Source organism: Lipotes vexillifer, unplaced genomic scaffold (assembly GCF_000442215.2).
Source record: "Lipotes vexillifer unplaced genomic scaffold, Lipotes_vexillifer_v1.1 scaffold229, whole genome shotgun sequence".
NCBI lineage: Eukaryota > Metazoa > Chordata > Mammalia > Artiodactyla > Lipotidae > Lipotes > Lipotes vexillifer.
The window spans coordinates 1440002-1467465 of NW_006771155.1; the positions used below are offsets into that span (position 1 = coordinate 1440002).

A 27464-nucleotide genomic window follows, 5' to 3' on the forward strand; every position below is an offset into this window, starting at 1 on the left:
GCCAAAAAAAAAAAAAAAAAAAAAAAAAAAAAAAAAAAAAAAAAAAAAAAAGAAAAAAAAAAAAAAAGTTTTCTCTTGTCAAGACTGCGAAATGCACAAAGGGGAACAGCAGTCAGTGGACAGGTGACAGCCCCTGAATGTCAGGCAAAGGTGTGTTGTTAATTATTTGATAGGAAATGAGAAGCCACTAAGAGTTTTTGAACATGGTGGTCACTGGATCTGAGATACTTTCAGCTAGTAAGCAGGGTCAGGGTGAACGGGAGGGAGGGGATTAGAGCAAGGAGTCGAGGATGCTCTATCTCCCACACCCGTTTCTGGTCCTGACCTCTCCGCTCCTCAAGTGTCAATTGCAGAAGCTAAAACAGACCCTCTCATCTCAAGCAAACATTAGCTCTTTTCATCTTCACAACCTCATAAGAACAAATGCTAAAAAAACAAACATTGTAGAAAGAGTATCAATAAGACCTGAAAACCATTAGAGTCTGGGAATTTGAAAGACAGGAGGCAAAAGGACAGCTCTTCACTTGTCCCCATTTGTGGTGGCAGTTTATCATGTTAAATTCTCCCATACTAATGGAAAACCAATGACTTCAAGCTAGACCTAGAATATTTGACCAGTATGGCACCCGTGTCTTGTGTCCAAGAACGGCATCGCTAATTGATTGTAGCATCTTCGACTCTGAGCCCAAATAAATCCTCCGAATCATTCTCAGCACAAGTTCTAGACACTGACACAACTGACAGAAGAAGTTGGCTCATGAGTTGCAACCTATTCGCCATCCCCGCTGTCTTTTTCAGGGTGCACATTTGTCAAACCCCCTGCACCATCTGCTTAGGACTGACTCTATCATGATGTCTAGAATTATTCGTGTTGTATGCTTTTAAGTTAAACTATACGGAAATAAAATAATCATGATTTCACAACTTTGTTTTCCTTTCACATCTTTACCTGTCAGGTATGTCTGCTCATGTATCTCTGTGACGCTCAAGAGTTCAGCATTCTGTTGCTGGCAGCTCTTCCTCGCCTGGTGCCAAGTTAAAGCAGATTTGGAATTTATCTGGTAGGAAATGCTGGTCAACGGATCTTTATTCCATAAGCTTTCACTGCCCTCGACTGTAAAAGAAGTCAAAAGGAATTGACTACATTATGCACGGAAAGAATTTTCAGTGAACAATATTTTTTAAACCATCTTGGTAGCATTATTGCCTAAAGCATTATCTTCCTTTTTTTCTTTCTTTTCATCAGTTTTAAAGTGACTATGAGATTTTCTTTACTCCTGAAATGAGGAGGGGGAGTTTTCAAAGATCGACCGCATTCCATCTCCTTCATGTGCCTCCAGAAAGACAGGGACTCACCATCTCTATTTTTCCATTAGGACATTTGAGATCAGATGAGTTGGGAAGTGAGGCAAACACATAGACTAAGAACAGAGATGCCAGCCCAACTTCCTTAATCTAGAAAAACAATAATAAAGGGAGAAGAGAAAATAAATGTGTCTTCTCTCAGCAACGGATATTTCACCTGCATATTCTAATTTGGTCTTTTTAGACCAAAGACACAGGAATTAGAGGGGAAGGTCGTAGATTCCACAGACAGACTGACCAGGACCTGCCTCCAGACTCTGTCACTCACTGGTGAGTCAACCTTAGTTAAATTGTTAACCACCTCGGGAGTCTCATGTTCTTATCTCTAGCACGTATTAAACATAGGTAGCTCCTGGCAATAGCTGATTGTTAGCTTTTCTTCCCTCAGAGTAAAACACTTTTTAATTTAAAAATTTCTTTTTATTTTTTTAAATTTTTACCTTATTTTTTCCTTTGCTATTTTATGATTCCCAATATACTCTATAAACATGGCTATAGTCTATGAAAGGCCAATAATATAGATGGATAAATATTATTGATTGCATTTTACACATAAGATGTTTGAGAAATGAGTCAACAGATGAAATATTTTTCTGTGCTTCATGATATAAAAACTTCTCTTTTGTCTTTTTAATAATGTAAAATTCTACTTACAAGTCATGTGAAGTCATAATCCTTTCATTTATTTATAAGGAAAAGATTACATAAACTCTCAAATTTTCTGTGGAGTATTCAACTTGCTAACAAATTGGACAGTTGTCCGTGTGTATAGAGCCTACACCATATATATGCATACAGCCAACATTATACATACACATACAGCCCACACTTTATATATGCATGTAATTGTGATTCTTTGTATCTGACAAGGAAGTGACCTTTTTCATATACTTACCACACACTATGATATGAAATTTGTGGTTCATGAAACACCAAAGAGGAAGAAAAATATACCAACATTTCATTTGTGCAACAGCATAGACATTTCTAAGATGTTTTAACTATAAGATTATTATATATTCACATAAAAAATATATTTGAATTAGTAATGTTAAATTTAAATTACCACAGTCTGAGGTCTTACTAGTTTAATGTGCAAATGGATGCTTCTCCCTGTAAGTGAGATCACTCAAATGAGACTGGTTTGAGGTTTCCTTGAAGTCGGAGCTATTTTAAATAAATATTTTTAGAAATTTGGAGGTTTTGCTTGTAGTGTGGTAGAAAGTGTGAGATATAAAAGAAGGAGGGGATGATTTTCTCATCCAGAAATGAAGGAAAGGGCTACAAAGGACCAAAGAAAGAAATGCAATTTGATGCTTCTCTTCATTTAAAGAAAGTATATTTTGCATTTTCAATCAAGGAATTAAGACCTATTTCTCAATGCACGCATGGGTTTGCTGACTCTATATCTCCCCAAATTGTTCAAATTCCCACAGCAAACCAGCACAATTGACGCTGAAAGCTAAAATTGCAAGCTATGGGGAATTGAGAGAAAGGAGTCTTTTCCTTTTCCTGTTCTCCTGATACTTGAAAATAAATGTCTAAATAGAAGGAAAACATTACAATAAACACTACAGAGGGCAATGAAGAGCATGTACTGAGTGTCACTAGGTCAACAGCTGGGACCTCGTCTTCCTGTATTGAATCTGCTAGTTTAAGGCTAACATAAAATAAAATGTTCTTTTGAAAAAAACACACAAAGCAAAGACAATGAAAGAGTTTGGGAAACTGCAAAGCCCTTCAAGAAAGGCATGGAATGTATAAAATGTGCTTTAAAATTGTAATGCATATTGAAATCAAAAGTGTTTTAAATTTCCAGTTATTTTACTTTTACAATTAACTAGGCCAAATATATAATTTGCTTTGGAAGACATAAATTGGAACCAATGAGACTAAAAGCTTATTCCAGAGCCTACCCAGTTTATCCCTAAAACACATGTCTAGCCAAGGTGTTGTTTTTTTTTTATGATTAGTGGCTGGCCATTTGTCCTCCATTTAATGATTCATTAAATCATACATGCAGCCAACAACATCCCTGTCAGCACCATGTAAGTGCAGGATGTTATAGCTGGACCCATGAGATCTGTAGCCCCAAGACACTCCATGATAACGGATTTAGAAAATACCATTCCTACAAAGTCCAGAGGAAGATGTTTCTCAATCACTGAAAAACAAGTCTTGTTTATCTTATGAGGAAAAAGTTCAGTTTTGTTTTCAGACAAAAAGCCTTCTAATATAGAGATCAGACATCAGTCAGCCTTTCATGGGAATCAAACCTTTAAAAGTTGTTATAAAACAGAAATGCATTTACCTCACCCAAGAATGGGAGAATGGTTCCACCGTGAACACAGGAAGACTGAGTTTTTGTGAGTATTCACCCAGAACTGAGGGACTGGACCCAGAGGGGAATTACAATAATCTATGGGGCTGAGAAATCAAATTAATTTTTAGTAAGATGTTTAGGGATTAAAAATCAAAAGAAATAAATAAGCACAATTCTTGGAATTCTGTCTTTAACTTGACAAACTAAGATATGTTAGTAAATTGGACTGTTTTTTTACAATAACGCTTGGAATACCGCGATGGTATGTGGATGTGTGATCCTGAAAGTTTAGTGGGGTACGCAGCACTATTGCAACGCAGGTGGTCTCACAATCAGCCCAGACTGTATCTGAGGCTCTGACCCAGCGCCCGCCCCTTGGCAGGACAGCAGGAAACAGGAGCTCTGATCCACAGAGTCTGAAGTAGCAAGAGGTTGGGGGCAAGAAGTTCAGGGGGAAGAAAAGGAAGGCAGATGCTGGCAGCAGGAGGACGGTGTGGGGTGATGGACAGAGGGAAGCCAAGAACCCTTCCTCCTCTGTCTTCTTCAGCCCCATCCCTGCCTTCCAACACGAATGCCCTCGTCCACCCCACCCAAAACCTGCTGCCCTGCTTCTTTGTAAATTCTTGAGCATGAAAGGACACCAAGAATTTTTATGGCCCCCTCACTTCAATACAATGCAATGCCACTTAATCTGCATCATTGCAATAAGACTTATATTTTCATTTTAAAACCCCTCCAAGCATAGACATAACTCACTTCCATTGAAGCTATGTTAAATTAAATAATACTCTTCTTAAACTTAATTTAAGAAGAGTAGCATTACTATCATTTTCACAGTGAGGAACCCTTTTCATTACATTGACACAAAATTCAGGAGCCACTCACATCTCTTTCTCTCTCTCTCTCTCTCTCTGTCCATCAAAACCAAGGCTGTGGCATTGCTTAAATTCTGTTTTTGATCTATAGTTTAATAAAGGTAAATCATTGGGGGGGGGGGGTGGGAAAACCATCAAAACCAAGGCTGTGGCATTGCTTAAATTCTGTTTTTGATCTATAGTTTAATAAAGGTAAATCATTGGGGGGGGGGGTTGGAAAATGGGATGCCCACCTGTGGCATTAAGTATATATTGCATCATATACAGGATAATTTGCCCTGAAGTCTTAGAAAATAACTGACAGTAACAGCGGAAGTTGAGGAGAAGTAGGAGTTAGTGAAAATAAAGGGGTCATTTGAGGCAGCCTAGGGCTGAGAGTCCCAAGATCTGTGTTCTTGTCTTTAGCCAACATGGATCACTCCCTCCATTATAAAATGGGACAATGACATCTGTAGAGGGCTGTGGTGGGGTATGATGAGATAGGAAATGAGAAATCACTTGGAGGAAGAAATGTTCTCGATAAACACAAAGTCTGATCACTAGGTTGCCACACTAAACGTGCCAAAATTGTCTGGATGATAAAGTTACTTACATTTCAATGGACAATATCCAAATAGCCTATCCACGTCATAATCTGTAGTGGTTCCGCACCAGAGCCATCCGTCTGATCGCCCAGCAGTTGTGCAATCTGCATACCACTTGTTTTCAAACTTGAATGGAAATGCACAGGTTGCCCCATTGGCATTGCCCAGGAGTGTGTACATGGCTAGAAGAGACACATTGACTTGTACTTAGAATGGACGTGAATCTCCTGAACGATTACTTTCCAATCACAAGGTTACTGCAAGGATCGATCTTACACTTCTGATCACAGCTCTTACACTAACACAGGGAATTCCTTTGTATTTCCCTTCTCTTGCAACTCCTGTCTTTTGCTGGATACATGTGTCCTCGGGAAAAACTCTAGCACCACTTCTATTCTGCTGTCTTTTGCAATAAGATTTTCCTCTTTGCTCTCATGAGCCAAAAGCAGTCACAGCTCTACTGACTACAACTTTGACTTCTACATTTCCTCCAAACAGGGAAAAGGCCATCCTTCCCCTCGGTTGGAATCAGAGAATTACTGAATCTCTAGATTGAAAAATAACCTTAGAGCTGTGTAACCCAAACACACAGTAAAAACTTCAATCCCCTCCGACCACTCCTGTCCAGCCAGACTCCACTTGAGTCCCTCAACAATGGCTACGAGAAAGGGTAGGAACTTTAGCATAAATCTCGAATTCACATCATGGAAAGAAATCACTTAAAACCCTTAGATACTATCTATAATCAGTATTTGTCTTTTTTTAAAAAATGAGTCCAAACAGATCAAAATGTGAAGCTCTAGGTTCACCTAGAAAGGAAAGTTGAAACAAATATAGAATTGTGGACTTCCCTGGTGGCGCAACGGTTAAGAATCCGCCTGCCAATGCAGGAGACATGGGTTCGAGCACTGATCTGGGAAGATCCCATATGCCGCGGAGCAACTAAGCCCGTGCACCACAACTACTGAGCCTGCGCTCTAGAGCCCGCGAGCCACAACTGCTGAAGCACTGATCTGGGAAGATCCCATATGCCGCGGAGCAACTAAGCCCGTGCACCACAACTACTGAGCCTGCGCTCTAGAGCCCGCGAGCCACAACTACTGAAGCCCGTGCACCTAGAGCCTGTGCTCTGCAACGAGAGAAGCCACCGCAATGAGAAGCCTGTGCACTGCAACAGGCAAGAGCAGCCCCTGCTCGACGCAACTAGAGAAAGCCCGCACGCAGCAATGAAGACCCAACGCAGCCCAAATAAATACATTAATTTTCAAAAAAATAGAGAGAATCGTTATGGATCACGGTTTGGCTTAAGTCAAAAGGAAGCTCATATCTCCATTGACAACCAAACCACTCAAGTAGCTAAATGCTCCAGTATGTTCAGTCTACCCTTGTAGGGATGCCTCTTTGGGCGATAATAATCCTCTATATTGAAATATTCAGTCTCTTGTGACAAGTTTATATTCAGAATTTTTTCTAGGTAGGAATACTCTTTTCCTAATTAAGTTTCATAGATTCTATGACTTTAAAAAGTTCTTTAAAGACATCTTAAAAGTCATTAAGATAATATAACATTTGTAAAACACATAGCACAGCATCTAACATATGTAAAGAGCACAACAAAAATAAGCTACTTACCTCCTTTCCTTTTCCTTTGCTCGTACTTATTTTGTCCACCTTAAAAGCTAGGTTTATTCTCAGTTCCCTCAAAATGACTCTTTTGCCAATTGCCTAGCTGTTAGTAACTTTAAAATATGATTCTAGCTTTTGTTGCACTAAGTTACAGGACTAGTTTTCCGAATCACAGATTGTATAAAGAACATGCTGGATTTGTAATAATTACACCATTGTTCTTTCATATGAAGAAAATGTGATAAGACCACCTAGGGCTAGTGGTACTGTTCATTCAGCTAGCCAAGGAATTCTCAGTGCTCAGTTTACAGATGTCAATCAGAAATGGCTTTTTAAGGACTAACTTGATTTATTAAACAAAGCACTGATGAGGCCAACTTGACTAACAAATCATGTCACTGCACTCAACTGACTCTTCCTCTCGTGGGCCGCACTTCCAGACAATCCTCAGATCCGTCCAAGTCTACAAAATCTGAGTTGATCACTCAAAATTAAATCCTTGGCCTCAGACAGTTTTCTTCCCCAAGTTTTCTTTAAAGAGGCAAAGTCTCTGTATACATCCTCTCTGCATTGCCTTTACTTCTAATGCATATTCCAATGAATCGATCGCAAGATCACCCTGTAGGGCTAGATCTTCTAGCAGGAATATCTTAAGTATTGGGAGAGACTTAGGGAGTACGCAAAGTGTGGTCAATGGACCATCTGCATCCAGCCACACAGTATTGATAAAAATAATTCAATAGATCCCTAGGCCCTTCCCCCAATATGCTAATTTAGAATCTAGGTGAGGGGGGACCTTGGGATATGTATTTTTAACAAGCTCTCCAGATGATTATTAAGCATCTTAAAGTTTGAGAACCACTATCCTAAATCCTATGCATATTTTTCTCAAAGCAAACAGAAGACCAGAAAGTAGGGGCAGGGGGTGGAGAGAGGACTACAGAACTTCAGCGATATCTTTTAAAATAAAATGAGAATTCTGATCTCTTAGCACCAAACTTCCTTGTGTTGGATTCCTCAATTAGAACGATGGTCCCACCTGTGGAATTTGACTCAGTCAAGTTTGGTTCACCCTTGTCCTGCCCTCTAATTTTCCGACAAGTTTCTCCTGAAATGCTGTGCTACCTAGGTTGCCTCTTTGGTAATTTCTAAACCTACATTATGTTCAGTGAAAGCCTTGGGATAACTTCTTTCTGAGCCCTCCTTCGCACTCTTCTTCAGTTCCTACTCTCTTCTCTTTACAGAACATAGAAGGAAAATGGAAAGCTGTCCAATCATCACCTTGCAAAGAGCTGAACTCCGATGATCTGCATACCTGCTGTAAGCTAAGTTCAACCAACCTTTGCAGCCTCAGTAACATAGTAATTTTGCAAACAGCTTAATCTCTTGCCCCAAGAGGCAGGCTCCTTCTCTGACCTTGAGGTCGTTCTAGATCACACTTCACAGAAATCAAGGGTCCAAACCTGGAAAGTGGTTGCAACATCATCTGACTCAAGAAGCCTTTGTAAAGGGCTTCAGGTTCTTTTTTGTTTTTTGTTTTATCTTTTTTCTGTGCAGCCACTAGAGAATGAAATTTGGCCAAGATGAGAGAAGACTAGAATACTCTGATTTTATTTAACCTTCAAGAGCTGAAGGAACCAACTACATATACAATTATTTCCTGCCTCACGGGTGCTACCACTTTCTAAAACAGCAGACTAAAGACTCTGAAGGTTAGTTTATAAGCTAATTCCTTAGCTTTTCTAATTTGCTGATTATTACATAATGTCTCTAAATACCCATAAGGTAACAAATAAATTAGAACATTTAGAAACCAAAATTGTCAAGATTTCATTTTACACAGTCTGAATTGGTAAAGAATGTTGTTCCACAGATCATTTGTCCAGAGGTAACGTAAACCAAAGGAAAAGAAACATTTCGTTAAACTCTTTTATCACGACAATCATACAGTGTAAAATGGAAGACACTGGGTCAAAGCCTACAGTGAAAAGTAATTTCTAAAAACGGTAACCCACTGTTAAAAAAAATCTTAGCAAAGGTTACAAGAAATGTCTTCTCATTAATCACAAATAGCTAAAGTATCATTTAGGACTTTGTACCACATTTACTCCTTCACAGAACACAGAATAGTTCCAAACACAAAAGTAATCAATTAATACTTCTAGTACAGACTAAACAAGAATATGCTTATTTCCTTGAATTAGTTTCCAACTAAGAGGATGAGAAAGACCTGACAGAAAGGAAAAAGAGAATTCCAAGCTTCTTACCTTCATAACCTCTAGAGCATAAATCATCTGTGGTTCCATAAACTTTCCATCTGCTCCATAAACCTGATCCCTTGAAAAGCATAATGTTTTTTTCTTGTCTATTGCCATAGTTAAAAAATAAATCTTCTCCCTTGATTCCCAAAAGTGTGTCATTTTTGCACTCCCATTTCTGAAATTCACTCTTGGAGTCACAGGCATACAGAGTGACAGCAACCCAGTCAGTTTTTGATGGCACCCCTAAGCATAACTTAAAGGCAACACTCATGATCTGCGATTCAGACACCCATCGGAATTTCTGAGCTTCGTTGTCTTGGTTGCAAACTGCAGTTTGAACTGCACTGGGAGTTAATGCTTCCACGCAGCGCCTGTGATCTTCATTGTATATTAAAAATTGCCTAGTGTCTGTTGAAAAAAGAAAGAAAGAAATAAAGGATGCTTAAGTGGATACATAGGACAAAGACAATATTTTAGGTCAAAAGTTCTCAATGTTTCCATTTCCCGAAAGACCTGTGATCACAGGAAAAGGGTTGAAATTGACTCAGCCTGGGCCGGCTCTGTTCCCTCCGTGGGTCCCTGAAGCTGGAGAGAGACCAGGTTGAGGGGCCTGTTGGGAGCATGTGGCTAGAAATCTTCAAGATGTCCTAGTTCAGACAAGGAACCTTATGAAAAAACTTAAATGCCTTAAATGCACACAAACTGTAGTGGAGTAAACATAAAAGGTAGGTAACAGAGGAAGAAATAATACTCATCTGAGAAAAGCAAATTTGGGGATGAATACAATAAGCTATAAAATTAAACACTTGTGTATCCTGGAATAGAATTTTGAAGTCCGACTATCCCTACTCTTTTTGAGATAGATGAAACCTATACCCAGTGATTCTAACTATAACATTAGTAAGGTTTTTCGTATTTAAAAAAACAATTTTGGGCTTCCCTGGTGGCGCAGTGGTTGAGAGTCTGCCTGCCGATGCAGGGGACACGGGTTCGTGCCCCGGTCCGGGAAGATCCCACATGTCGTGGAGCAGCTGGGCCCGTGAGCCATGGCCGCTGGGCCTGCGCGTCCGGAGCCTGTGCTCCGCAACGGGAGAGGCCACAACAGTGAGAGGCCCGCGTATAGCAAAAAAAAAAAAAAAATTATTTTAGGAAATTTTACATTCATTTAATGTCCAGCAAATTTGTGAGCTAAATGTCTTCTGGGAAGCCCAGAGGTCTGGGCAACTAGAGAAGATTTTTGTTTTCTTTCCCATCCAACAATAGATAACTTGGACATCTAGTGTCTTTCATTTCACTGGAATATTCAACCTAACCTCTGCATAACAAAGATACAAAAATGCATTTGATAGTGTTATAATTTGTGAAGTTTGCAGCAAAGGTTGAATAAATGTAGGTTTTATATCATTTAAGGTAGTATTTATCAGAGTAACTTTATAAATAAGTCTTTTTATACTTGTAATTTGGGGCTGGTACTTTAAATAAGTATGTATAGATAATTTATGCTTATAGTACATAGCTGCTAGCTGGCAAAACTCAACTTCCTCTTGACAAAAAGAAAAAAAGAATAAAAAGATCTGGTAAGCATATTTTTGTCCTTTAAATCAAAATTGATTTCATGTTTCATCATGTAAAGTTTTTTTCTTTTTTGTCTATTTTTTAAATAGACAAATGAAAGGAACTGACTATTTTTGTGGCACAAATATAAATTAAACACTTTTTGTGAAGTTTAACTAAATTCTTTCTACTTAAGAGGTTCTTTCAAAATGAGCTGGTATAGTGTTACAGATGTTTGAGTGTCTGGCTGAAAGAGCATGGTATTTTTTTTACACTTGATTTCAACTTCAATTTATTTTTTTAATTGATTTTATGGAAGTATAAATTGATTTACAATGTTGTGCTACCTTCTGCTGTACAGCAAAGTGACTCAGTTATACATATATATACATTCTTTTTCATATTCTTTTCCATTATGGTTTATCCCAGGATATTGAATATAGTTCCCTGTGCCATCCAGTAGGACCTTGCTGTTTGTCCATCCTACATACAATAGTTTGCAGCTGCTAATCCCGATTTCAATCAGGTCATCCCAGTGAAATTATCAAAGTAATCACAGTGCCACTAAGAGAGGCCTTTGCTTCCACAAGCCAAATTCTATCTACTGTCCTCAGCACCCCGTGGGGTTGGCTTCACTTACACTCGGAGATCAGTGTCCGAGTGGACCTCTGCCTCAAAAGATTATGTTCTCTGGCTGCACCTGCTCTTGTCTACACTTGTTAGAGACCTCTTGCCTCTGTCTTGCCTGGGTTCCTAATTCAGTGCTACATCGAACCTCTGCCTAGATTCCTTGGCTGGGTTCCTCATGTCTGCTGGTTTGATTTCTTGGAATCAGGACTCACTAGAGCCTGAACTCAGAACATCTGCTTCTGCTGGCATCTTTGGGATTGATGCCTGTCAACAGAACATGCAGTGTCGACCCAGTCTCCTCCCATCTAACTGAAGGCCTTCCCAAGCTTGATCTTTGTGAGGCAAAATGAGTAACTCTGTGCGTTGGTAATAAAATTAAAATGTTAATAATATTTTGTTTTGTTCACAGTAAAACCCAGGAAATAAGAAGATAAAATGTTCTTTAGAAACAGTTATAGGATAATTTACCATACACAAATGTAAATCTGCTAATCTAAAAAGGTACTGAACTCTGAAAATGTTACCACAGATATCTGTAGACTCAGCTATATTGCCCTTTACATTTCATTTGTGTTGGCTATTCCACCTGTTGTTTTCCTATCTAGACTTACCTTCCACATTTCACAGTTTTTCTCAGTACCATCCCAACAATAAATCTCTCTTCCACCTCCTACTTCAGCCATTTGATTTTACTGTTGAGTGGCCAACATTTAGTAACTGTCTAAATTCAGTCAACCAACCAGTTGATAACCAACCATTTAAGGTAAGGTGCTTGGAAGTCATATTGCATGAATAGTGTTCCTCTTTCAGAATTTTTATACTTACCTGACTTTTATTTCATGTACTTAATTTTTGTCTGTAGTTCCATCTTAATTTCACTCTAAATATGATGGTATTTAATGAGCAAACATCCAATATTCTCTTTTTCATTAATGGCACTATCATCCACCTAGATCCATAAGCCAAAAACCTAGGAGTCATCTAGATTTCCAGCTTTCCTTCACTTTCTAGGACAACAGTAGAATCTGTTGGCTCTACCCCAACACATATGATGATGGTTCCTTTTATGTGTCAAATTGGCTAGGACATGGAATGCAAATATTTGATCAAATACCAGTCTGGATGCTGCTGTGAAGGTTGTTTTGGGAGGTTTTTTGTTTTGTGTTCTTGTTCTAGGTAAGGTTAACATTTAAAGCAGTAGGCTTTTAGTAAAGCAGATTACAGTCCATACTGTAGGTGGGCCTCATCCAATCAGTTGAAGGCCTTCAGAGAAAACAGACTGAGGTCCCCTCCAGAAGAGGAAATCCTCTCTCTAGATTGTCTTTGGACCTGAACTGCAGTATCAACTCTTTCTTGAGTTACCAGCCTGCCAGCCTCCACCACTGCACGAGGCAATTCCTTAAAATAAATCTCTCCAAAAAGATATTGACAGATAGATAGACAGATAGATAATACATAGATAGATGACAGATAGATAGATAGATAATATGTAGATAGATAGACGATGGGTAGAGAGAGACACACACAGAGATACACACACACACACACTCACACACACACCCTACTGGTTCTGTTTCTCTGGAGAAACTTGACTAATACAAATCCCCTAATCCATTCTTTTCTCTTCACCTCCACTGCCACACCCCAGACTAAGCCACCATGTTCTTCCTCTGATCTTCCTCGCTTCCTCAGAGATAATGCCTGATCTCCCAGTTTCCTGGTTGAGATGGGCTTAACATCACCTGACTCCAAATTGTAAACCCTACCGAATGTCATGGAATGTTTCTACTTAGCCATATAAAAGAGTCAGATTTCTCTCTGTTTTGCAGTCTCTTTAGCAGATTGACGGTGCATATCACAGTCGGCTTGAATAGTTTTTCAATAATAAAATTATTTTCTTTTCCTTCTACTTTCAGGGAGAGGTTTTCTAGGTTGGAAGAGATTTTGCTTTTTACCATATCTCTTCCCACATTTAAACCCTTCAAGAGGACCACTGCACACATGGGAAAAAAACCCTCCAGTCTCCATGTCACAGCTTACTAGATGGGGCTCGATCCAGCCCTGCTGACCCTCTGCCCTCACCTCCTCCCACCCTTGTTCTCACTCACCACTTGCCACAGCCACAAAGCCTCTCTGCTCCTCAAGAACTTTAAGCTCATTGTCACTGTAGAGACTTTGTATTTCAAGTTCCCTCTTCTTGAAATACTCATTAAGAGTCCAACTCAAGTGCCAAATCCTTAGTGAGTTAACAATCCAAATTTTACTCATTTATTTTCTATATACTATTCATAACCATCTTAAAATATATATTTTTAAAAATTTGATTACTTGTGTTTTGTCTGTGCCCCTACTGGAATGTGAATTCGCTGAGTAGAAAGACTTATCGTTCCAATGCAGTACTGTATTCCCTCTTTTTGGAGCATAATAGTCCCTCAACAAATATTAGTTGAATAAATAAAAGAATAGTTATTAAATCTGAAGCATCTCCTGACTGTAAACCCAGTTACATTCTTTTATTTAATAGTTCATTAATGACGATGGGTCTATTTCATAAGGCTTTTTCCCTTGAAATTTTATTTTTACCAAAGAGTGATTTATAAATGTTTATACTTATAAAAGGAGTACTTGGGGACTTCCCTGGTGCCGCAACTAAGGAGCTGGAGAGGCACAACTGAGGAGCCCGCAAGCCGCAACTAGGGGGGCCGGCGCAACCAAATAAATAAATAATAATTTTTTTTTAAAAAAAAGGAGTACTTGGAAATGAAGAGCTTCTATTTCAATACAAACTTATCTCTTCTTGCTTCCTTTATTTATCTCTGCCATTCGGAAGCAGTGCGAGCTTGATATTGCCTTTGCTATAGACAATACAAGGAAATGTAAAATCATCGCCTCATGATCCTGCATTTCATACATTCTTCTTCTTCTCCACTAGTCAACATGTAAGTGTTGCTTTTATCACTGTCTCTGTGCAAATGTCTCTGAGTTCAAATGTCATACTTCTTCCTCTGAAAGTGATTCAGGACCTTGACCAAAAGACAGCTTGTGGCATTTTTGTCACTCTTAACCAGACCAATGTTTCATTTGGATAAACATTCAATTTTTGTTTTCTATACTAGTTATGTTTTTGTAACAGAAATATTACAAAGCTGAACAAATGATAACAGATGATACTTACACATCAGAAATGTATTTACAGAATTGAAGAGACCCGCCATCCATCTTAACTCAATCTTACTAACCTCACATTTATTTTTCAACAAATAGGCACCATGCTAGCGACAATGCAAAGACAAACCAGACACAAATTCCCCCGCCACAAGGAGCCCACACTTCAAGCGGAGAAATATCAAAGGTCAAAATACATTTAGGAAAGAAGCAAGAGGTTTCCACACAATGCCTCAGGTTAAAAATGGCTGAAACCTAGATATCCAATATCACGGTACAAATTTTCTTTTAAGCACATTTTAACCATTTTAAAATGATAACATTGAGCGAGTCATTAAATTTCCAAACTTACTGGCAAAGAAAGTTATGTTACTACAGGTGACAAGTTAGAGATGTAACTACTATATGCTCTACTTCCTTATATATGCTTAGGCTCCCCCACCATCAGTACATAAAATGCTGACATGAAAGCATAAAAGCTAATAACTTCTGGAAGACAGAGAAGCGCGACAAGAGGAAAATAAGTGGGTATTCCGTAGCAGATGCTACCAGAACCATTTCTTCCTGCCCTTTGCCATTTCAGTGAGTGCCAGCCCCAGGCCCCAGTGGCATCACCACATCTCTGGGCCAGGGGACATTTTCCGGCCATCAGAGAACGCTTCACACACTGCGAAGACCAGTACGGTCAGAGGACAAACTCCTCCTAGGAGAAGCCCTTTGCCAGTGACCAACGGCTACAGACGAATAAACAGCCCCAATCTTTGCACCGTGGGTGGGATGATTCTGAGGCGCACATCCTACATTGTCACCCAGGGCACCTAGCAAGGCTGAGCTACAGCTGTCCACAGGGGTCATGGCTCCTGGACCCACCATGGTCCAGCGGCCTTTATTCTGGTCTCATGTCCGCACCCTTCAGCTAGTCTTTCCCGGGACTGGCTCCCAAACAAGGTACTTCACTCAAATCATTGTCAGAGGTCACCACCTTGTGCCATCCAAACTCAGAATCTATCCATTAGCCCCTCTAAGTGAATGTACACCCCCAGATGTGTCTCCAAAGAACTGAAAGTAAGTTAATAAATAAATATTTATTTTTATAAATTTATAATGCTTATAAGTTAAAAATAAATATTTATTATGAACCTAGTATATGCAAAAAAAAAAACTACAACAAGTGCAGGGGGCAGGGGAAGAAACTGAGGATCACAGTATTAGGTTTAGCGATGTTGAACAAAAGGATAAAGGAAAAATTGAGAATGACTTTATTTACCACTTCAATCCTTCATTCATTCATCAAATCACCAGAGAACCTACTAATTTAAGTCCCTGCATTTGGCTATCTGGGGAGGTCCAAGTATGAATCCAATATGGGTTGTGACCTCAAGGAAAGAATAGAGGCTGGGGTAAGGAACTCTGCCAACTTCCTGCCTCCCCTCCTAAAGACAGGAATATCTACACCCTCCCTGGGTTCGTTCACTCCCATCTCAGTAGCTCTCCCTCAGCCTGCTGATCCCTTTACCTGTGTCCTGGATTCCATCCCCTCCTGAGGCTCTACTCACTATCCTTCCCTTTCTCCCCTATATCCTCTACCTCAGAATGCCAGCCTCTCCCCCAATTTCAAGACAAACAAAACCTGTAGGTAAGACATGGACACTACACAGCTTTTTCTTCTTCCACTCAACCACACTAATTAATCTTTATGTATCATGTTCACCTGATTGTGACATAATCAGAGCTCTACTGCTCACTGGCTGTGTGACCTTGGTCAAGTTTCTAAACTACTCTGTGCTGCTTTTTCATCACCCCCCCAAAGAATGAGGAGGAAAGCACAGGACCTGCTAGTTGTTGTGAGAATTAAATGAGATCATCTAAATAAAGCGCTGAGAACAGTTCCTGACACAGAAATTGCTTGATACATGTAAGTGTATTCTTATCACTAACTTGGGAAAATCAGTCTTAAAGGCAATGTGAAACGGTCCAGAACAGGACGAAACTGGAGAAACAGAGAACCTTTGCAGCAGCCCAAAGAGAAGGACAGAAGGACAGAGACAATGGAGACCCCCAGAGTTTCCAGGTGATGTGGTGGAGAGAGGTATAGTCTTCCGGGTCAGCACACTTGCAGGCAAATGCTGGTTCCACCGTTCACTAGCTGTGTTGCCTTAGTTAATCACTCTAGTCTCAACTCCAAGTGAAAACTCTAAACAATTGATACAGAGAGAGGGACTAAGTAGGTCCTTCTTTGACATACTGTTGTTTTGAAGCACGTTTATGTCTTTCCTGATGGACACACACCAGCTGGTAAATTACATCTACTTCTCAGCCTCAGAGCCAGAAAACCATGGTCAAGAGTTAGCTCTGGTCCTTAACGGCCAGCTGACTTCCAAGCCTCAGTTTCCTCCTGTAGTAAAATGTGGATTGTAACACCCACTCGACCCATCTCACGTTGTTTTAAGGATCTGATTAAGAATGGAAAGCAATTACTTAAAGTGATTAAAGATGTGAAAGGGCTCTGTGACCTTAACTTGGTCTGTAATTAGAAGAATCTGTCCAACAGTGCTTACTTCTCTGTCAGTTTCAATTCTTTTTGAAAGGGCACTTGCCTTCCTATCTCCTTCTACTTTCACTTTTATTCTACCTGATTTCCACTAGGTCCCTCTATGGACCAATGTAACCATATGGTATTTCCATTCAATAATGCTTGATGGTCGCCAAGAGGCAAGAGGACACTGCCGTTCTCACATCGACATCAGTTTCCCTCTCTCTGCCATGCAGATAACAAACCACTTCAGAAGCTACTTTCCTGTGCAACTCCTCTTGTGATGTGTGATCTCCTGGTTCTCCCTTAGCTGCTCAAGATTCAGTCTCAGACCAGGTTTCAGTCATCACTGTAATCTCCAGGTCCCTTTGAAGACAAGGGTCTTTGTCTTAACTGAGGTTGAGTGTATTTGATTCTTTTTTGGTTTTGACAGGTTACCTTCTGTATTTTCTTTTTTTAAAACTTATCGAAGTATAGTTGATTTACAATGTTGTGCTAATTTCTGCTGCACACAGTGATTCAGTTATACACACACACACACACACACATATATATATATATATATTCTTTTCCATATTCTTTTCCATTATGGTTTATCACAGGATATTGAATATAGTTCCCTGTGCTCTACAGTAGGACCTTGTTGTTTATCCATCGTGTATATGAGTTTGCATCTGCTAATCCCACACTCCCAATCCATCCCTCCCCTTGGTAACCACAAGTCTGCTCTCTATGTCTGTGAGACTGTTTCATAGAGAAGTTCTTTTGCGTCATATTTTAGGTTCCACATATAAGTGATATCATATGGTATTTGTCTTTCTCTTTCTGGCTTCTTTCAAGAGTATTTGATTATTTAAAGCTCACATTTAACCAGTGGTGACTCTCCCTACCTAGAAATTAGGTCCAACACCCTCAGAAGGCACTGAAATGTCACTCAACAAAGCAATTGTCTTCTTGCCTATATCGGGAATATCCTACATCCACAGATCTTCATCTCTGAATTATAGAAAAATCAGAGGTTATTTGGGACAACAACATGAAAAATAGACAATTTTAAGAGCAATTGAAAAAAGAAAGATGACAAAAACTTGGTTTTGGTCAACAATGTCTGAAAGTATGTCTTAAATCTGGTATCCAAAACAAGTCATATGTATGAAGGAAGAAATGATAGACTAGAAATAAAGAAAAGTTAAAAAGAAAGAAAGAAAGGAAGAAAGAAAGGAAGGAAGGAAGAAAGAAAGAAAAAGAAGGAAAGAAAGAAACAAACAAAGAAGAAAGAAACAAAGAAAGGAAGGAAGGAAGGAAGGGAGAAAGAAGCAAAGTAGAAATATTATAAGGAAAATTTTATGAAAAATGAAAACTAGTAAGGGACTAGGCAGTGGGCAGCTGTTCCTTGAAAACGTCCAAGATTGGTATTAAATCAATCATTTGTTGAGCAAAAACGCATTGCTTCTGTTTAATAGAAAGAACACTGCCCTGGGAGTCAGCAGTCCTGAGCATTCAGCAGGTTGTGCCACTAACCAGTGAGACCCTGGAAAGATCACTTAACCTGTCAGGATCAGGATCTCAGTTTTCTTACCCATAAACAAGGAGGTCGCTCTGTTAGTTTTTGGTTTTTTTCACCCTCACGGGCCAGTGAGAACCTCTTACTGACACCTCTTCCCAACTCTGCTTCCAGTGGCATCACGTTGGTAGTTTGAAATGAACCATGGTGGGAGTCTCACACCATGGAAATCACTCCATGCCACAAATCAGTGCTTTTTCTCTTCTGAGAACCAACTATAAGTTTACCGCCACTGCACTGCCTGTGAGCCAAACCGTTCCAATTTCAAGCTAAACCTCTGTGCCTGAGCAACTCTCACTGTATTTCTACCACGATTATATCCCCACTGAGGTCTAGACGTTGGCACAAGAACTGAATGCAGTTCCTCCTGCTAAAGAGATCACTCTCCCTCTGCTATGCTTGGCCACCCGGCCCTGTCCAGGTACAACAAGGGGTGTCGTGGTGTTCATGATGCGGGATGTTCTCAGAGAAGTGGGAGAAAGGGTTCTGGGTTGGAAAGAAACCACAGGAAGCAGGGAGATCTTTTTTGTGGCTTATATAAATGGGAAGGGAGTCCAGGGGAGGGGGTACGGAGAGTTTGTCTATTCTTTATTCTACCGCTAAGTAGGCGCTCTGCTTTTATCCAGACACCTCTGTTCATGTGCCACTTGGGCCAAGAAAAGGTCAAATAAGAATTAAAGGCTCTCAAGTTAATAACAAATTTTCTGGAAAGAGCTCCCTTATACATGTTTTTGTTTTGCTTTTATTCTTTAAGTAAAGATCCTTCAGCACCCTCCTGCTTCTCCCATAGTTGTGTCTATGAAGAGGAAAACATTCATCAGAGCAAGGCATCCTGTTGTCTCCAGGAGGGAAAACTGCCTAAGCAAAGTGAGAAAGACTTTTTGCCCCCAAAACATTAAGAGCAAATTTAAAGAAACTTAGGGGATTCCCTGGCGGTCCCATGGTTAGGACTCTGCACTCTCACTGCCGAGGGCCCTGGTTCAATCCCTGGTCTGGGAACTAAGATCCCACAAGCCATGCAGTGTGGCTAAAAACAAAAAAAAAAAAAGAAAAAAAAAATCTACCAACAATAAATGCTGGAGACGGTGTGGAGAAAAGGGAACCCTCTTGCACTGTTGGTGGGAATGTAAATTGATACAGCCACTTTGGAGAACAGTATGGAGATTCCTTAAAAAACTAAAGATACAGCTGCCATGTGACCCAGCCATCCCACTACTGGGCATTTACCCTGAGAAAACCATAATTCAAAAAGATACGTGTACCACAGTGTTCACTGCAGCACTATTTACAATAGCCAGCACATGGAAGCAACCTAAATGTCCATCGACAGATGAATGGATAAAGAAGATGTGGTACATGTATACAATGGAATATTACTCAGCCATGAAAAGGAACGAAATTGAGATATTTGTAGTGAGGTGGATGGACCTAGAGTCTGTCATACAGAGTGAAGTAAGTCATAAAGAGAAAAATACTGTATGCTAATGCATATATATGGAATCTTAAAAAAAAAAAGGTTCTGAAGAATGTAGGGGCAGGACAGGAATAAAGATACAGATGTAGAGAATGGACTTGAGGACACAGGGAGGGGGAAGGGTAGGCTTGGATGAAGTGAGAGAGTGGCATGGACTTATATACACTATGAAATGTAAAAAAAAAAAAAAAAAAAAGAAAAAGAAGAAGAAAGAAATTTAGGGGCTCTGTCTGTGGTATCTATGCTGCCCAGTATGGTAGCTATTAGCCCCAAGGGTCTATTGTATACTTGAAATGAAGCCAGTCTGAATTGAGATGCCCTGTAAGTATAAGATGCACATTGGATGTTGAAATTTTAATTTTAAAAAAATGAATGTAAAAGTATCCCAGTAAGTTTTATATTGATGAATGTTGACTAATAATATTTTAGATACATTGGGTTAAATGAAACATATTCATAAACTCAATGTTTCTTTTTTAAAGGTGGCTGCATAACATGGCTGACGACGTACCTACTGGATGGTGCTGGGTTGGGGTCCAGGTCTCATCCAGCGTCTGTCTGAAGACCTTTAGTGACAGAGAACTTACCCCTAAGCAGAACATTCTGTTTGAGACAGCGCAATCATTAGAAGATTTTCACTGCTCTTAGTTTTAACCTTTGGGGTCACAAAGCATGTATTAATCCTCTTGCACAAGACAGTGTTTCAAGATGAAGACAGGGGTGATGTGGAGCTCACCTGCCCTGCTGTCACACTCCTCACTGTCTGAGGGATACGCTCTGCAGCCAGGACTCAGGTAAAATATGTCCTCAGGCTCCAGGACTCTTTCCTCGGCATTGTTTTTTTGGGAAACTTCTCCTTTAAATGCTAACTCTACTGCTTGTATTGAACAACTGATTGCTATCATGGGAATAAAAAGAAGTCACTACTATTGACAGCTGACACTTAGGACGCAACTACTCTGGGTCATATTATGTTCTAAATATTTTACACAGTTCAACTCACTGAATCATTGCCACAACTGATGAGGCAAGTAATACAATGCTCCTTACTTTACACACACAAAAATTAAAGCACAAAGAAATTAAGCAGCTTCCTGGCAGGGGCCAGGTGCAAACCTTACTGCCTTTGCTTGTGTTTTTATAATCCCCACTACTTCGGGCTCATGGTGAGTTAACGCTTTCTGTGATGGAACACTCTCCCCGGGAGGCTTCCTGGTGGTGGGGAGTTTCCATCTCCGCCGTGGCCCCTACTCACACCCGCCTCCAACTCAACAGGGCATGGAGCGCCCTTTCGCACAGGCTGGGCGCAGACGGCGTTTGCTGATTTGAGAGGAATGAAGGGGGATCGGGGAACCAGCATTTCAAAGTTGAAATCCCGTTCATCCCATGTCAAAAGAGACCTGGGAATAAAAATTCCTACAGGCACTCTCATTCCAAGGGTAAAGCAGGTTGAGACTGAGATAGAAGAGAGAGTATTTCTTCTATTTCTCCATAAAAGAAATAGAAGAGAGAGACTCCATAATGTCCTTGGGCTTCTGAAAAGCTCTGAATCTATGCCTCATGAGTAATCATCAGTCTCCAGGAAAAAAAAAAAAAAGGGTGAGGGTGGACAGGAATAAATCAGTTTGAACAACTTAGAACAGAGATAAGGATAAATGTGGAACAGAGACAAGGATGAACTCTCTGGCAGTAAAAGCTAGATCAAACGGTGCATCCACTACTGAGTGAAGTAAGTCAGAGAAAGACAAATATCAAATGACATCGCTTATATATGGAATCTAAAAACAGGGTACAAATGAACTTATCCACAAAACAGAAATAGAGTCACAGATGTAGAAAACAAAAGTATGGTTACCAGTGGGTAAAGGGGGGGAGGGATAAATTGGGAGACTGGGACTGACATAAGCACACTGCTGTATATAGGACAGATAACTAGTAAGGACCTACTGGATAGCACAGGGAAATCTACTCAGTACTCTGTAATGACCTATATGGGAAAAGAATCTAAAAAGAGTGGATATATGTAGATGTAAAACTGATTCACTTTGCTGTACACCTGAAACTAACACAACATTGGAAATCAACTATAATCCAATTAAGAAAAAATTTAATGGCTCATTCACAGAAAAAAGGATGAGTTCTAAAACTCATGGAATCTTTGGGCGGGGGGGCGATCTGCGATCCATCCTTAGACCTACCATGAAGAGAGACACCAGTGCCGCCTTCCTATTAGCCAAAAACACTCAGAAGTTGTTGGTTGGGGGTTAGATAGAAACTGAAAACTAGAATCGGCCAACCACAGAGGAAATCGCTCTAAGAATAAAGTGCGGAAGAGGCGACGGCAGAGGAGAGAAGAGGTAAGAGGAAGATGGGGCTCTGCGGCGCTCAGGTCAGGCGGCCCCTCTGCCCTGCCAAGCGGCTGCCTCCTCCGGGTGCCCCGCTTCCAGGCCTGGGGACCAGGCGGAGGTTTGCCGCAGAGCTGGTGGTGCGGAAGCCCTGTTTTCTCTTCCCCGCAGGTGTGGAAGAAATCCCTCAACCCTGACCCAGAGGGGAGGGGGTACCCCAGGCCCCAAGTCAGAAAGCTTCCAGGTCAGAGCCCACTTACCCAGGAGCTGCACGGCAACCGGAAGGAGAGAAAGGAAAGCCAGGAGCGCGGACAGCTTCATGGCCCAGGGTTGATCCTCTTCTTGCAGGGATGGAGAGGACAGAGCCGGGAGAACCAAGACAGTGAGGGCGCCGGCTCGCCCTGCCCCTCCCCGCCTCTCTGCACAACCGGCTGAAAAGAGCTTGGAGGCAGGGTCCACTTTTAAAGGGCTTCTGAAATTAGGGAAAACCTCCAATAAGGAGATATCCTGTCACATGAGGGCGGTTGGAAAAACAGGAATTCAAAGTTACAACTTTGCTTTGTAAGCTAACTTCTGAGAAGAGCAGACACAGGGGAAGGGGAGCGAGGGACACGTGGGGGGAGAGCGATGAGGAAGATGGGGGAGGTGAGAGGGGGCCGGTGAGAAATGAGCAGCCGGGCCGGCCTGCAGGGAAGTGGGAAGTGAAACAGCTCTGGACCTCCTGGTCCTGCTCGGAGGATGGGGCCATGGGGAGGGCAAGCTGGAGGCCACTACCTGGCCTGGAAAAGTCAGGTTTCCTCTGGGAAGCCGCTGAATCGGGGGACCCTCAGCAGACAAATCCCACCGGAACATGGTAGAGAGGGCAGGCACTAAGAAAAAGCACAGTTTTCTGGGGGAAACATCCTCTTAAGAGCTGAAACGGACCCACCTCGTTCTCCATATTCAGTGCTTAGAGCCTCCTTTTTCCTTAGAAATCTTCAAAAGAAACTTCATGTGGAGCTTTGTTCCTTTTGGCTAGAAGAAAAGTGAAATAGAGACTAAGCCTAGGAAAGAATCTCAGTCATAATAGGAGGGAGAAAGTTCTAGAAGTCTTTTTCTAGAAATTTTTCTAGAGAGCCAGAGAAAACAGTGACAGGATTTGCAGTAAAGCCCCGCTGCCCATCCTTGACCATAGTGATCTTTTTCAGGTTCACTAGGGTCCTCTTGCTGGGAGAAAACCTGCTCATTTGGTAAAAAAGATGTATATTCATTACAAGATAGGCAGAATACTTTCTTTTAAAAAAATGGAAACAGGTATTTCATTAAGCACCATATTAACCCTAAACATCTATTTTGTTATTTTTTCAGAAGTGAAATATAAATTAAGAACATTTTGAAGCAGATATTAGTAATTAGATAGCCAACCCACAACTGGCGTGTGGGGAATGTTAGCCAGTCAAAAAGAAGCTACTGGAAACACTGTATTCTTTGAAATTTTAAATGAATAGTTTGTCTTCAAGTGGAAAGCTCACACAAAGATTCACACCTCTGTGATAATGTTATAAACTTTGCTTCCGAATAAAAAATGTGACATCGTTCTCTTACTGATTTTTTTTTTTTTAGCATTCTAAATTTAAGATTATTCTGACAGGATGAAAAAGATGGTAAAAATATAGGGCACAAGAAAGATGTTTCTTTTTTCGTTAAGCTAACGCTTCACTGACATAAAAAAGTTGGTTACAAAACAGAGCAGATGAAACAAAATGTTGTTTTCTAAAATTATTCTGAAAAAAGATGGTAAAAATATAGGGCACAAGAAAGATGTTTCTTTTTTCGTTAAGCTAACGCTTCACTGACATAAAAAAGTTGGTTACAAAACAGAGCAGATGAAACAAAATGTTGTTTTCTAAAACAGTGCTTCACTGATTTATCATGAGAAAAAATATATTCTAAATGAGGCATTCATGGTTTTTAAATGTAAATCAATTCTATAAATTAAAAAAGTTTGGCCTAATTTGGATTTCTATTAATTTCAGAAGCAAATAAAACTTAACTGAATTCTCCCTACACTCACATTCAGGGTTTTTAAAATTACACAAGTGTGTCATATGGCCAACCAGGATCAGTGGTAGAATCTGTGACTTTGAAACAAAAGGAGGCCAATTGTCCCATAAAGAATTTACCCCATGACATTGACCTTACTGAAACAAAGATTTAACAGGCTAAAAGAAAAAGAAATCCAACTCTTGGGGGAGTGAAGGTGGAATTGGAAGCTCTAGAAATCCATCATTCTACCTCGACGGCTACTGAATTGGCAGAAAGTGTCTGGAGGAAATATTTTGGAACTCCAGACTCTAGTGGAAACCTGGGAGCATCCGGTGGAGAGCTTGGTGGAGAGGCTGCTAAACATCAGTGAGTTTCAACCTCTCCCTTGTGGTAGTGGCTACCATCCTCCACTCCCCCAACTTTGTGGCAGGTGACAGTGAGGGTGGCAGACTGTTTGGTGCAGCTTGCCGGAACCAGGACAGACCGTCAGGAACTTGTCCTCCAAATATCAGACTTGTGTGTTCTGAAGGCTGACTGTGCTCTTCATTGATTTCACCACTTCTGTTCAGCATAGTACTGAAAGTTCCAGCCAGAGCAATTAAGCAAGAAAAAATAAAAAAATAAAAGCATCCAAGAAGATGTGGCACATATATACAGTGGAATATTACTCAGCCATAAAAAGGAATGGAATTGAGTTATTTGTAGTGAGGTGGATGGACCTAGAGTCTGTCATACAGAGTGAAGTAAGTCAGAAAGAGAAAAACAAATACTGTATGCTAACACATATATATGGAGTCTAAAAAAGAAAATGGTTCTAAAGAACCTAGGGGCAGGACAGGAATAAAGACACAGATGTAGGGAATGGACTTAAGGATGCAGGGACGGGGAAGGGTAAGCTGGGACGAAGTGAGAGAGTGGCATGGACATATATATACTACCAAATGTAAAATAGATAGCTCGTGGGAAGCAGCCACATAGCACAGGGATATCAGCTCGGTGCTTTGTGACCACCTAGAGTGGTGGGATAGGGTGGGTGGAAGGGAAAGCAAGAGAGAGGTGATATGGGGATATGTGTATGCATATAACTGATTCACCTTGTTATGCAGCAGAAACTAACACACCATTGTAGAGCAATTATACTCCAATAAAGATGTTAAAAATAAAACAACAAAAATAAAAGCATCCAAACTGGAAAGAAAGGAGAAAATGTATCTCTCGTCACAGATGGCATTATTTTATATATGGAAAACCCTAAAGCTTCTACAAAAAACAAAACAAAACAAAAAACCGCTAAAGCTAATAAATACAACAAAGTTGAAGAATATAAAATCAAAACACAAAAATCAGTTATGTTTCTATACACTATTAATGAAAAACCTGAAAAGTAAATTAAGAAAACAATTCTATTTACAATAGCATCACAAAGAATAAAGTACTCAGGAATAAATTTCACCAAGGAGACAAAAGACTTATACAATGAAAACTACAAAACATTGCTGAAAGAAATTAAAGAAGACCTAAATAAATGGAAAGCTATCCCATGTTCATAGAATGGTAAACAAAGCACTGTTAAGATGACAATACCACCCTATCTCTTAGAATACTATCTCTTAGAATATACCCTAAGAGATCTACAGGTTCAATGCAATCCCTATCAAAATCCCAATGATTTTTTTGCAGAAATAGAAAAACCCATCTTAAAATTCATAAGAAATCCCATTTAGCCAAAACAGTTTTGAGAAAGAACAAAATTGGAGATTTCACACTTCCTGATTTCAAAACTTACTACAAAGCTACAGTAATCAAATAGTGTGGTACTGGCATAAATGAGTCATAATGACTAATAGAATAGAACAAAGAGGCCAGAAATAAACCCTCATATTTGCATTCAATTGATTTTTTTACAAAGGTACCAAGACCATTCAATGCAGAAAGGATTCAAAATGGATCAAAACCTAAAGTTAAGAGCTAAACTATACAATTTTTATCAGGAAAAAAACTTCATGACATTAGATTTGGCAAATGATTTTTTCTCTTTGGACACGACACCAAAAGCAGAGCAACAAAAGAAAAAAGTAGATAAATTAGACTTCATCAATATTAAAAACTTGTGTATCAAAGGATACTATCAAAAGAGTGAAAAGCCGACTCACAGAATGAGAGAAAATATTTGCAAATCATACACCTAATAAGGGATTAAGATCCAGAATATATAAAAAAATACAACTAACAGCAACAGCAAAGCAACTTATTCTTAAAATGGGCAATGGACTTCAACAGACATTCCTCCAAAGAAAATATACAAGTAGCAATAAGCATGTGAACAGATGCTCAATATCATTAGTCATCAGAAAAGTGCAAACAAAACCACAATGGTATAACGTTTCACATCCATTAGGATAGCTATTATCAAAAATCAAAAACAGAAAATAACAAACATTGATGAAGATTTGGAGAAATTGGAACCCTTGTGTATTGCTGGTGGGAATGTCAAATGGTATAGCCACTGTGGAAAACAGTTTGGCAGGTCCTTAAAAAGTTAAATGCGGAATTGCCCTATGATCCAGCAATTCCACTTCTAGGTATATACACAAAAGAATTAAAACCACAGACTCAAACAAATATTTGTACACCAATGTTTATTGCAGCATTATTCATAGTAGCCAAAAGGGAAAAGCAATACAAGTGTCTATCAGTAGACGAATGAATAAACAAATGTGGTATATATACACAATGGAATATTATTCAGCCATAAAAAGGAATTCTGATATGCGCTACAGCATGTACAATCTTGAAGTAATACAGACACAAGAGGACAAATATTGCATGATTCCACTCCTATGATGAACATAGAATAGGCAAATTCATAGAGACAGGAAAAATAGAGGTTACTGGGGACTGGTGTGGGAGGGGATAATGAGTGCTATTGTTTAATGGGTTCAGAGGTTCTCTTTGGGATGATGAAAATTTCTGAAAATAGTGGTGATAGTTGCATAACATTGTGAATATACTTGCAACCACTGAATTGTACATGAAAAATGATAAATTTTATGTTATGTATATTTTACCACATTAAAATGAAATCCAACTCTTACCATCCTCTTTATACCCTTCTACTAAGTTTTGGTTCTGGTTTTTGG

At 39.8% G+C, this 27464-nt stretch overlaps 1 protein-coding gene across 1 annotated transcript in view; it reads right to left on the reverse strand.

Annotated features, from left to right (window-relative positions):
- MRC1 (mannose receptor C-type 1) overlaps window positions 1-22620 on the reverse strand; it is a 99645-nt gene extending 77025 nt beyond the window's left edge. Inside the window, exons 1-4 of the mRNA XM_007446571.1 lie at window positions 22560-22620; window positions 9041-9442; window positions 5156-5329; window positions 950-1114 (exon numbers count right to left, since the gene is read on the reverse strand). Coding sequence (XP_007446633.1) covers window positions 950-1114; window positions 5156-5329; window positions 9041-9442; window positions 22560-22620 — 802 coding nt within the window. The remainder of the gene's footprint in view (window positions 1-949; window positions 1115-5155; window positions 5330-9040; window positions 9443-22559) is intronic.
- Window positions 22621-27464: the final 4844 nt, after the last annotated feature.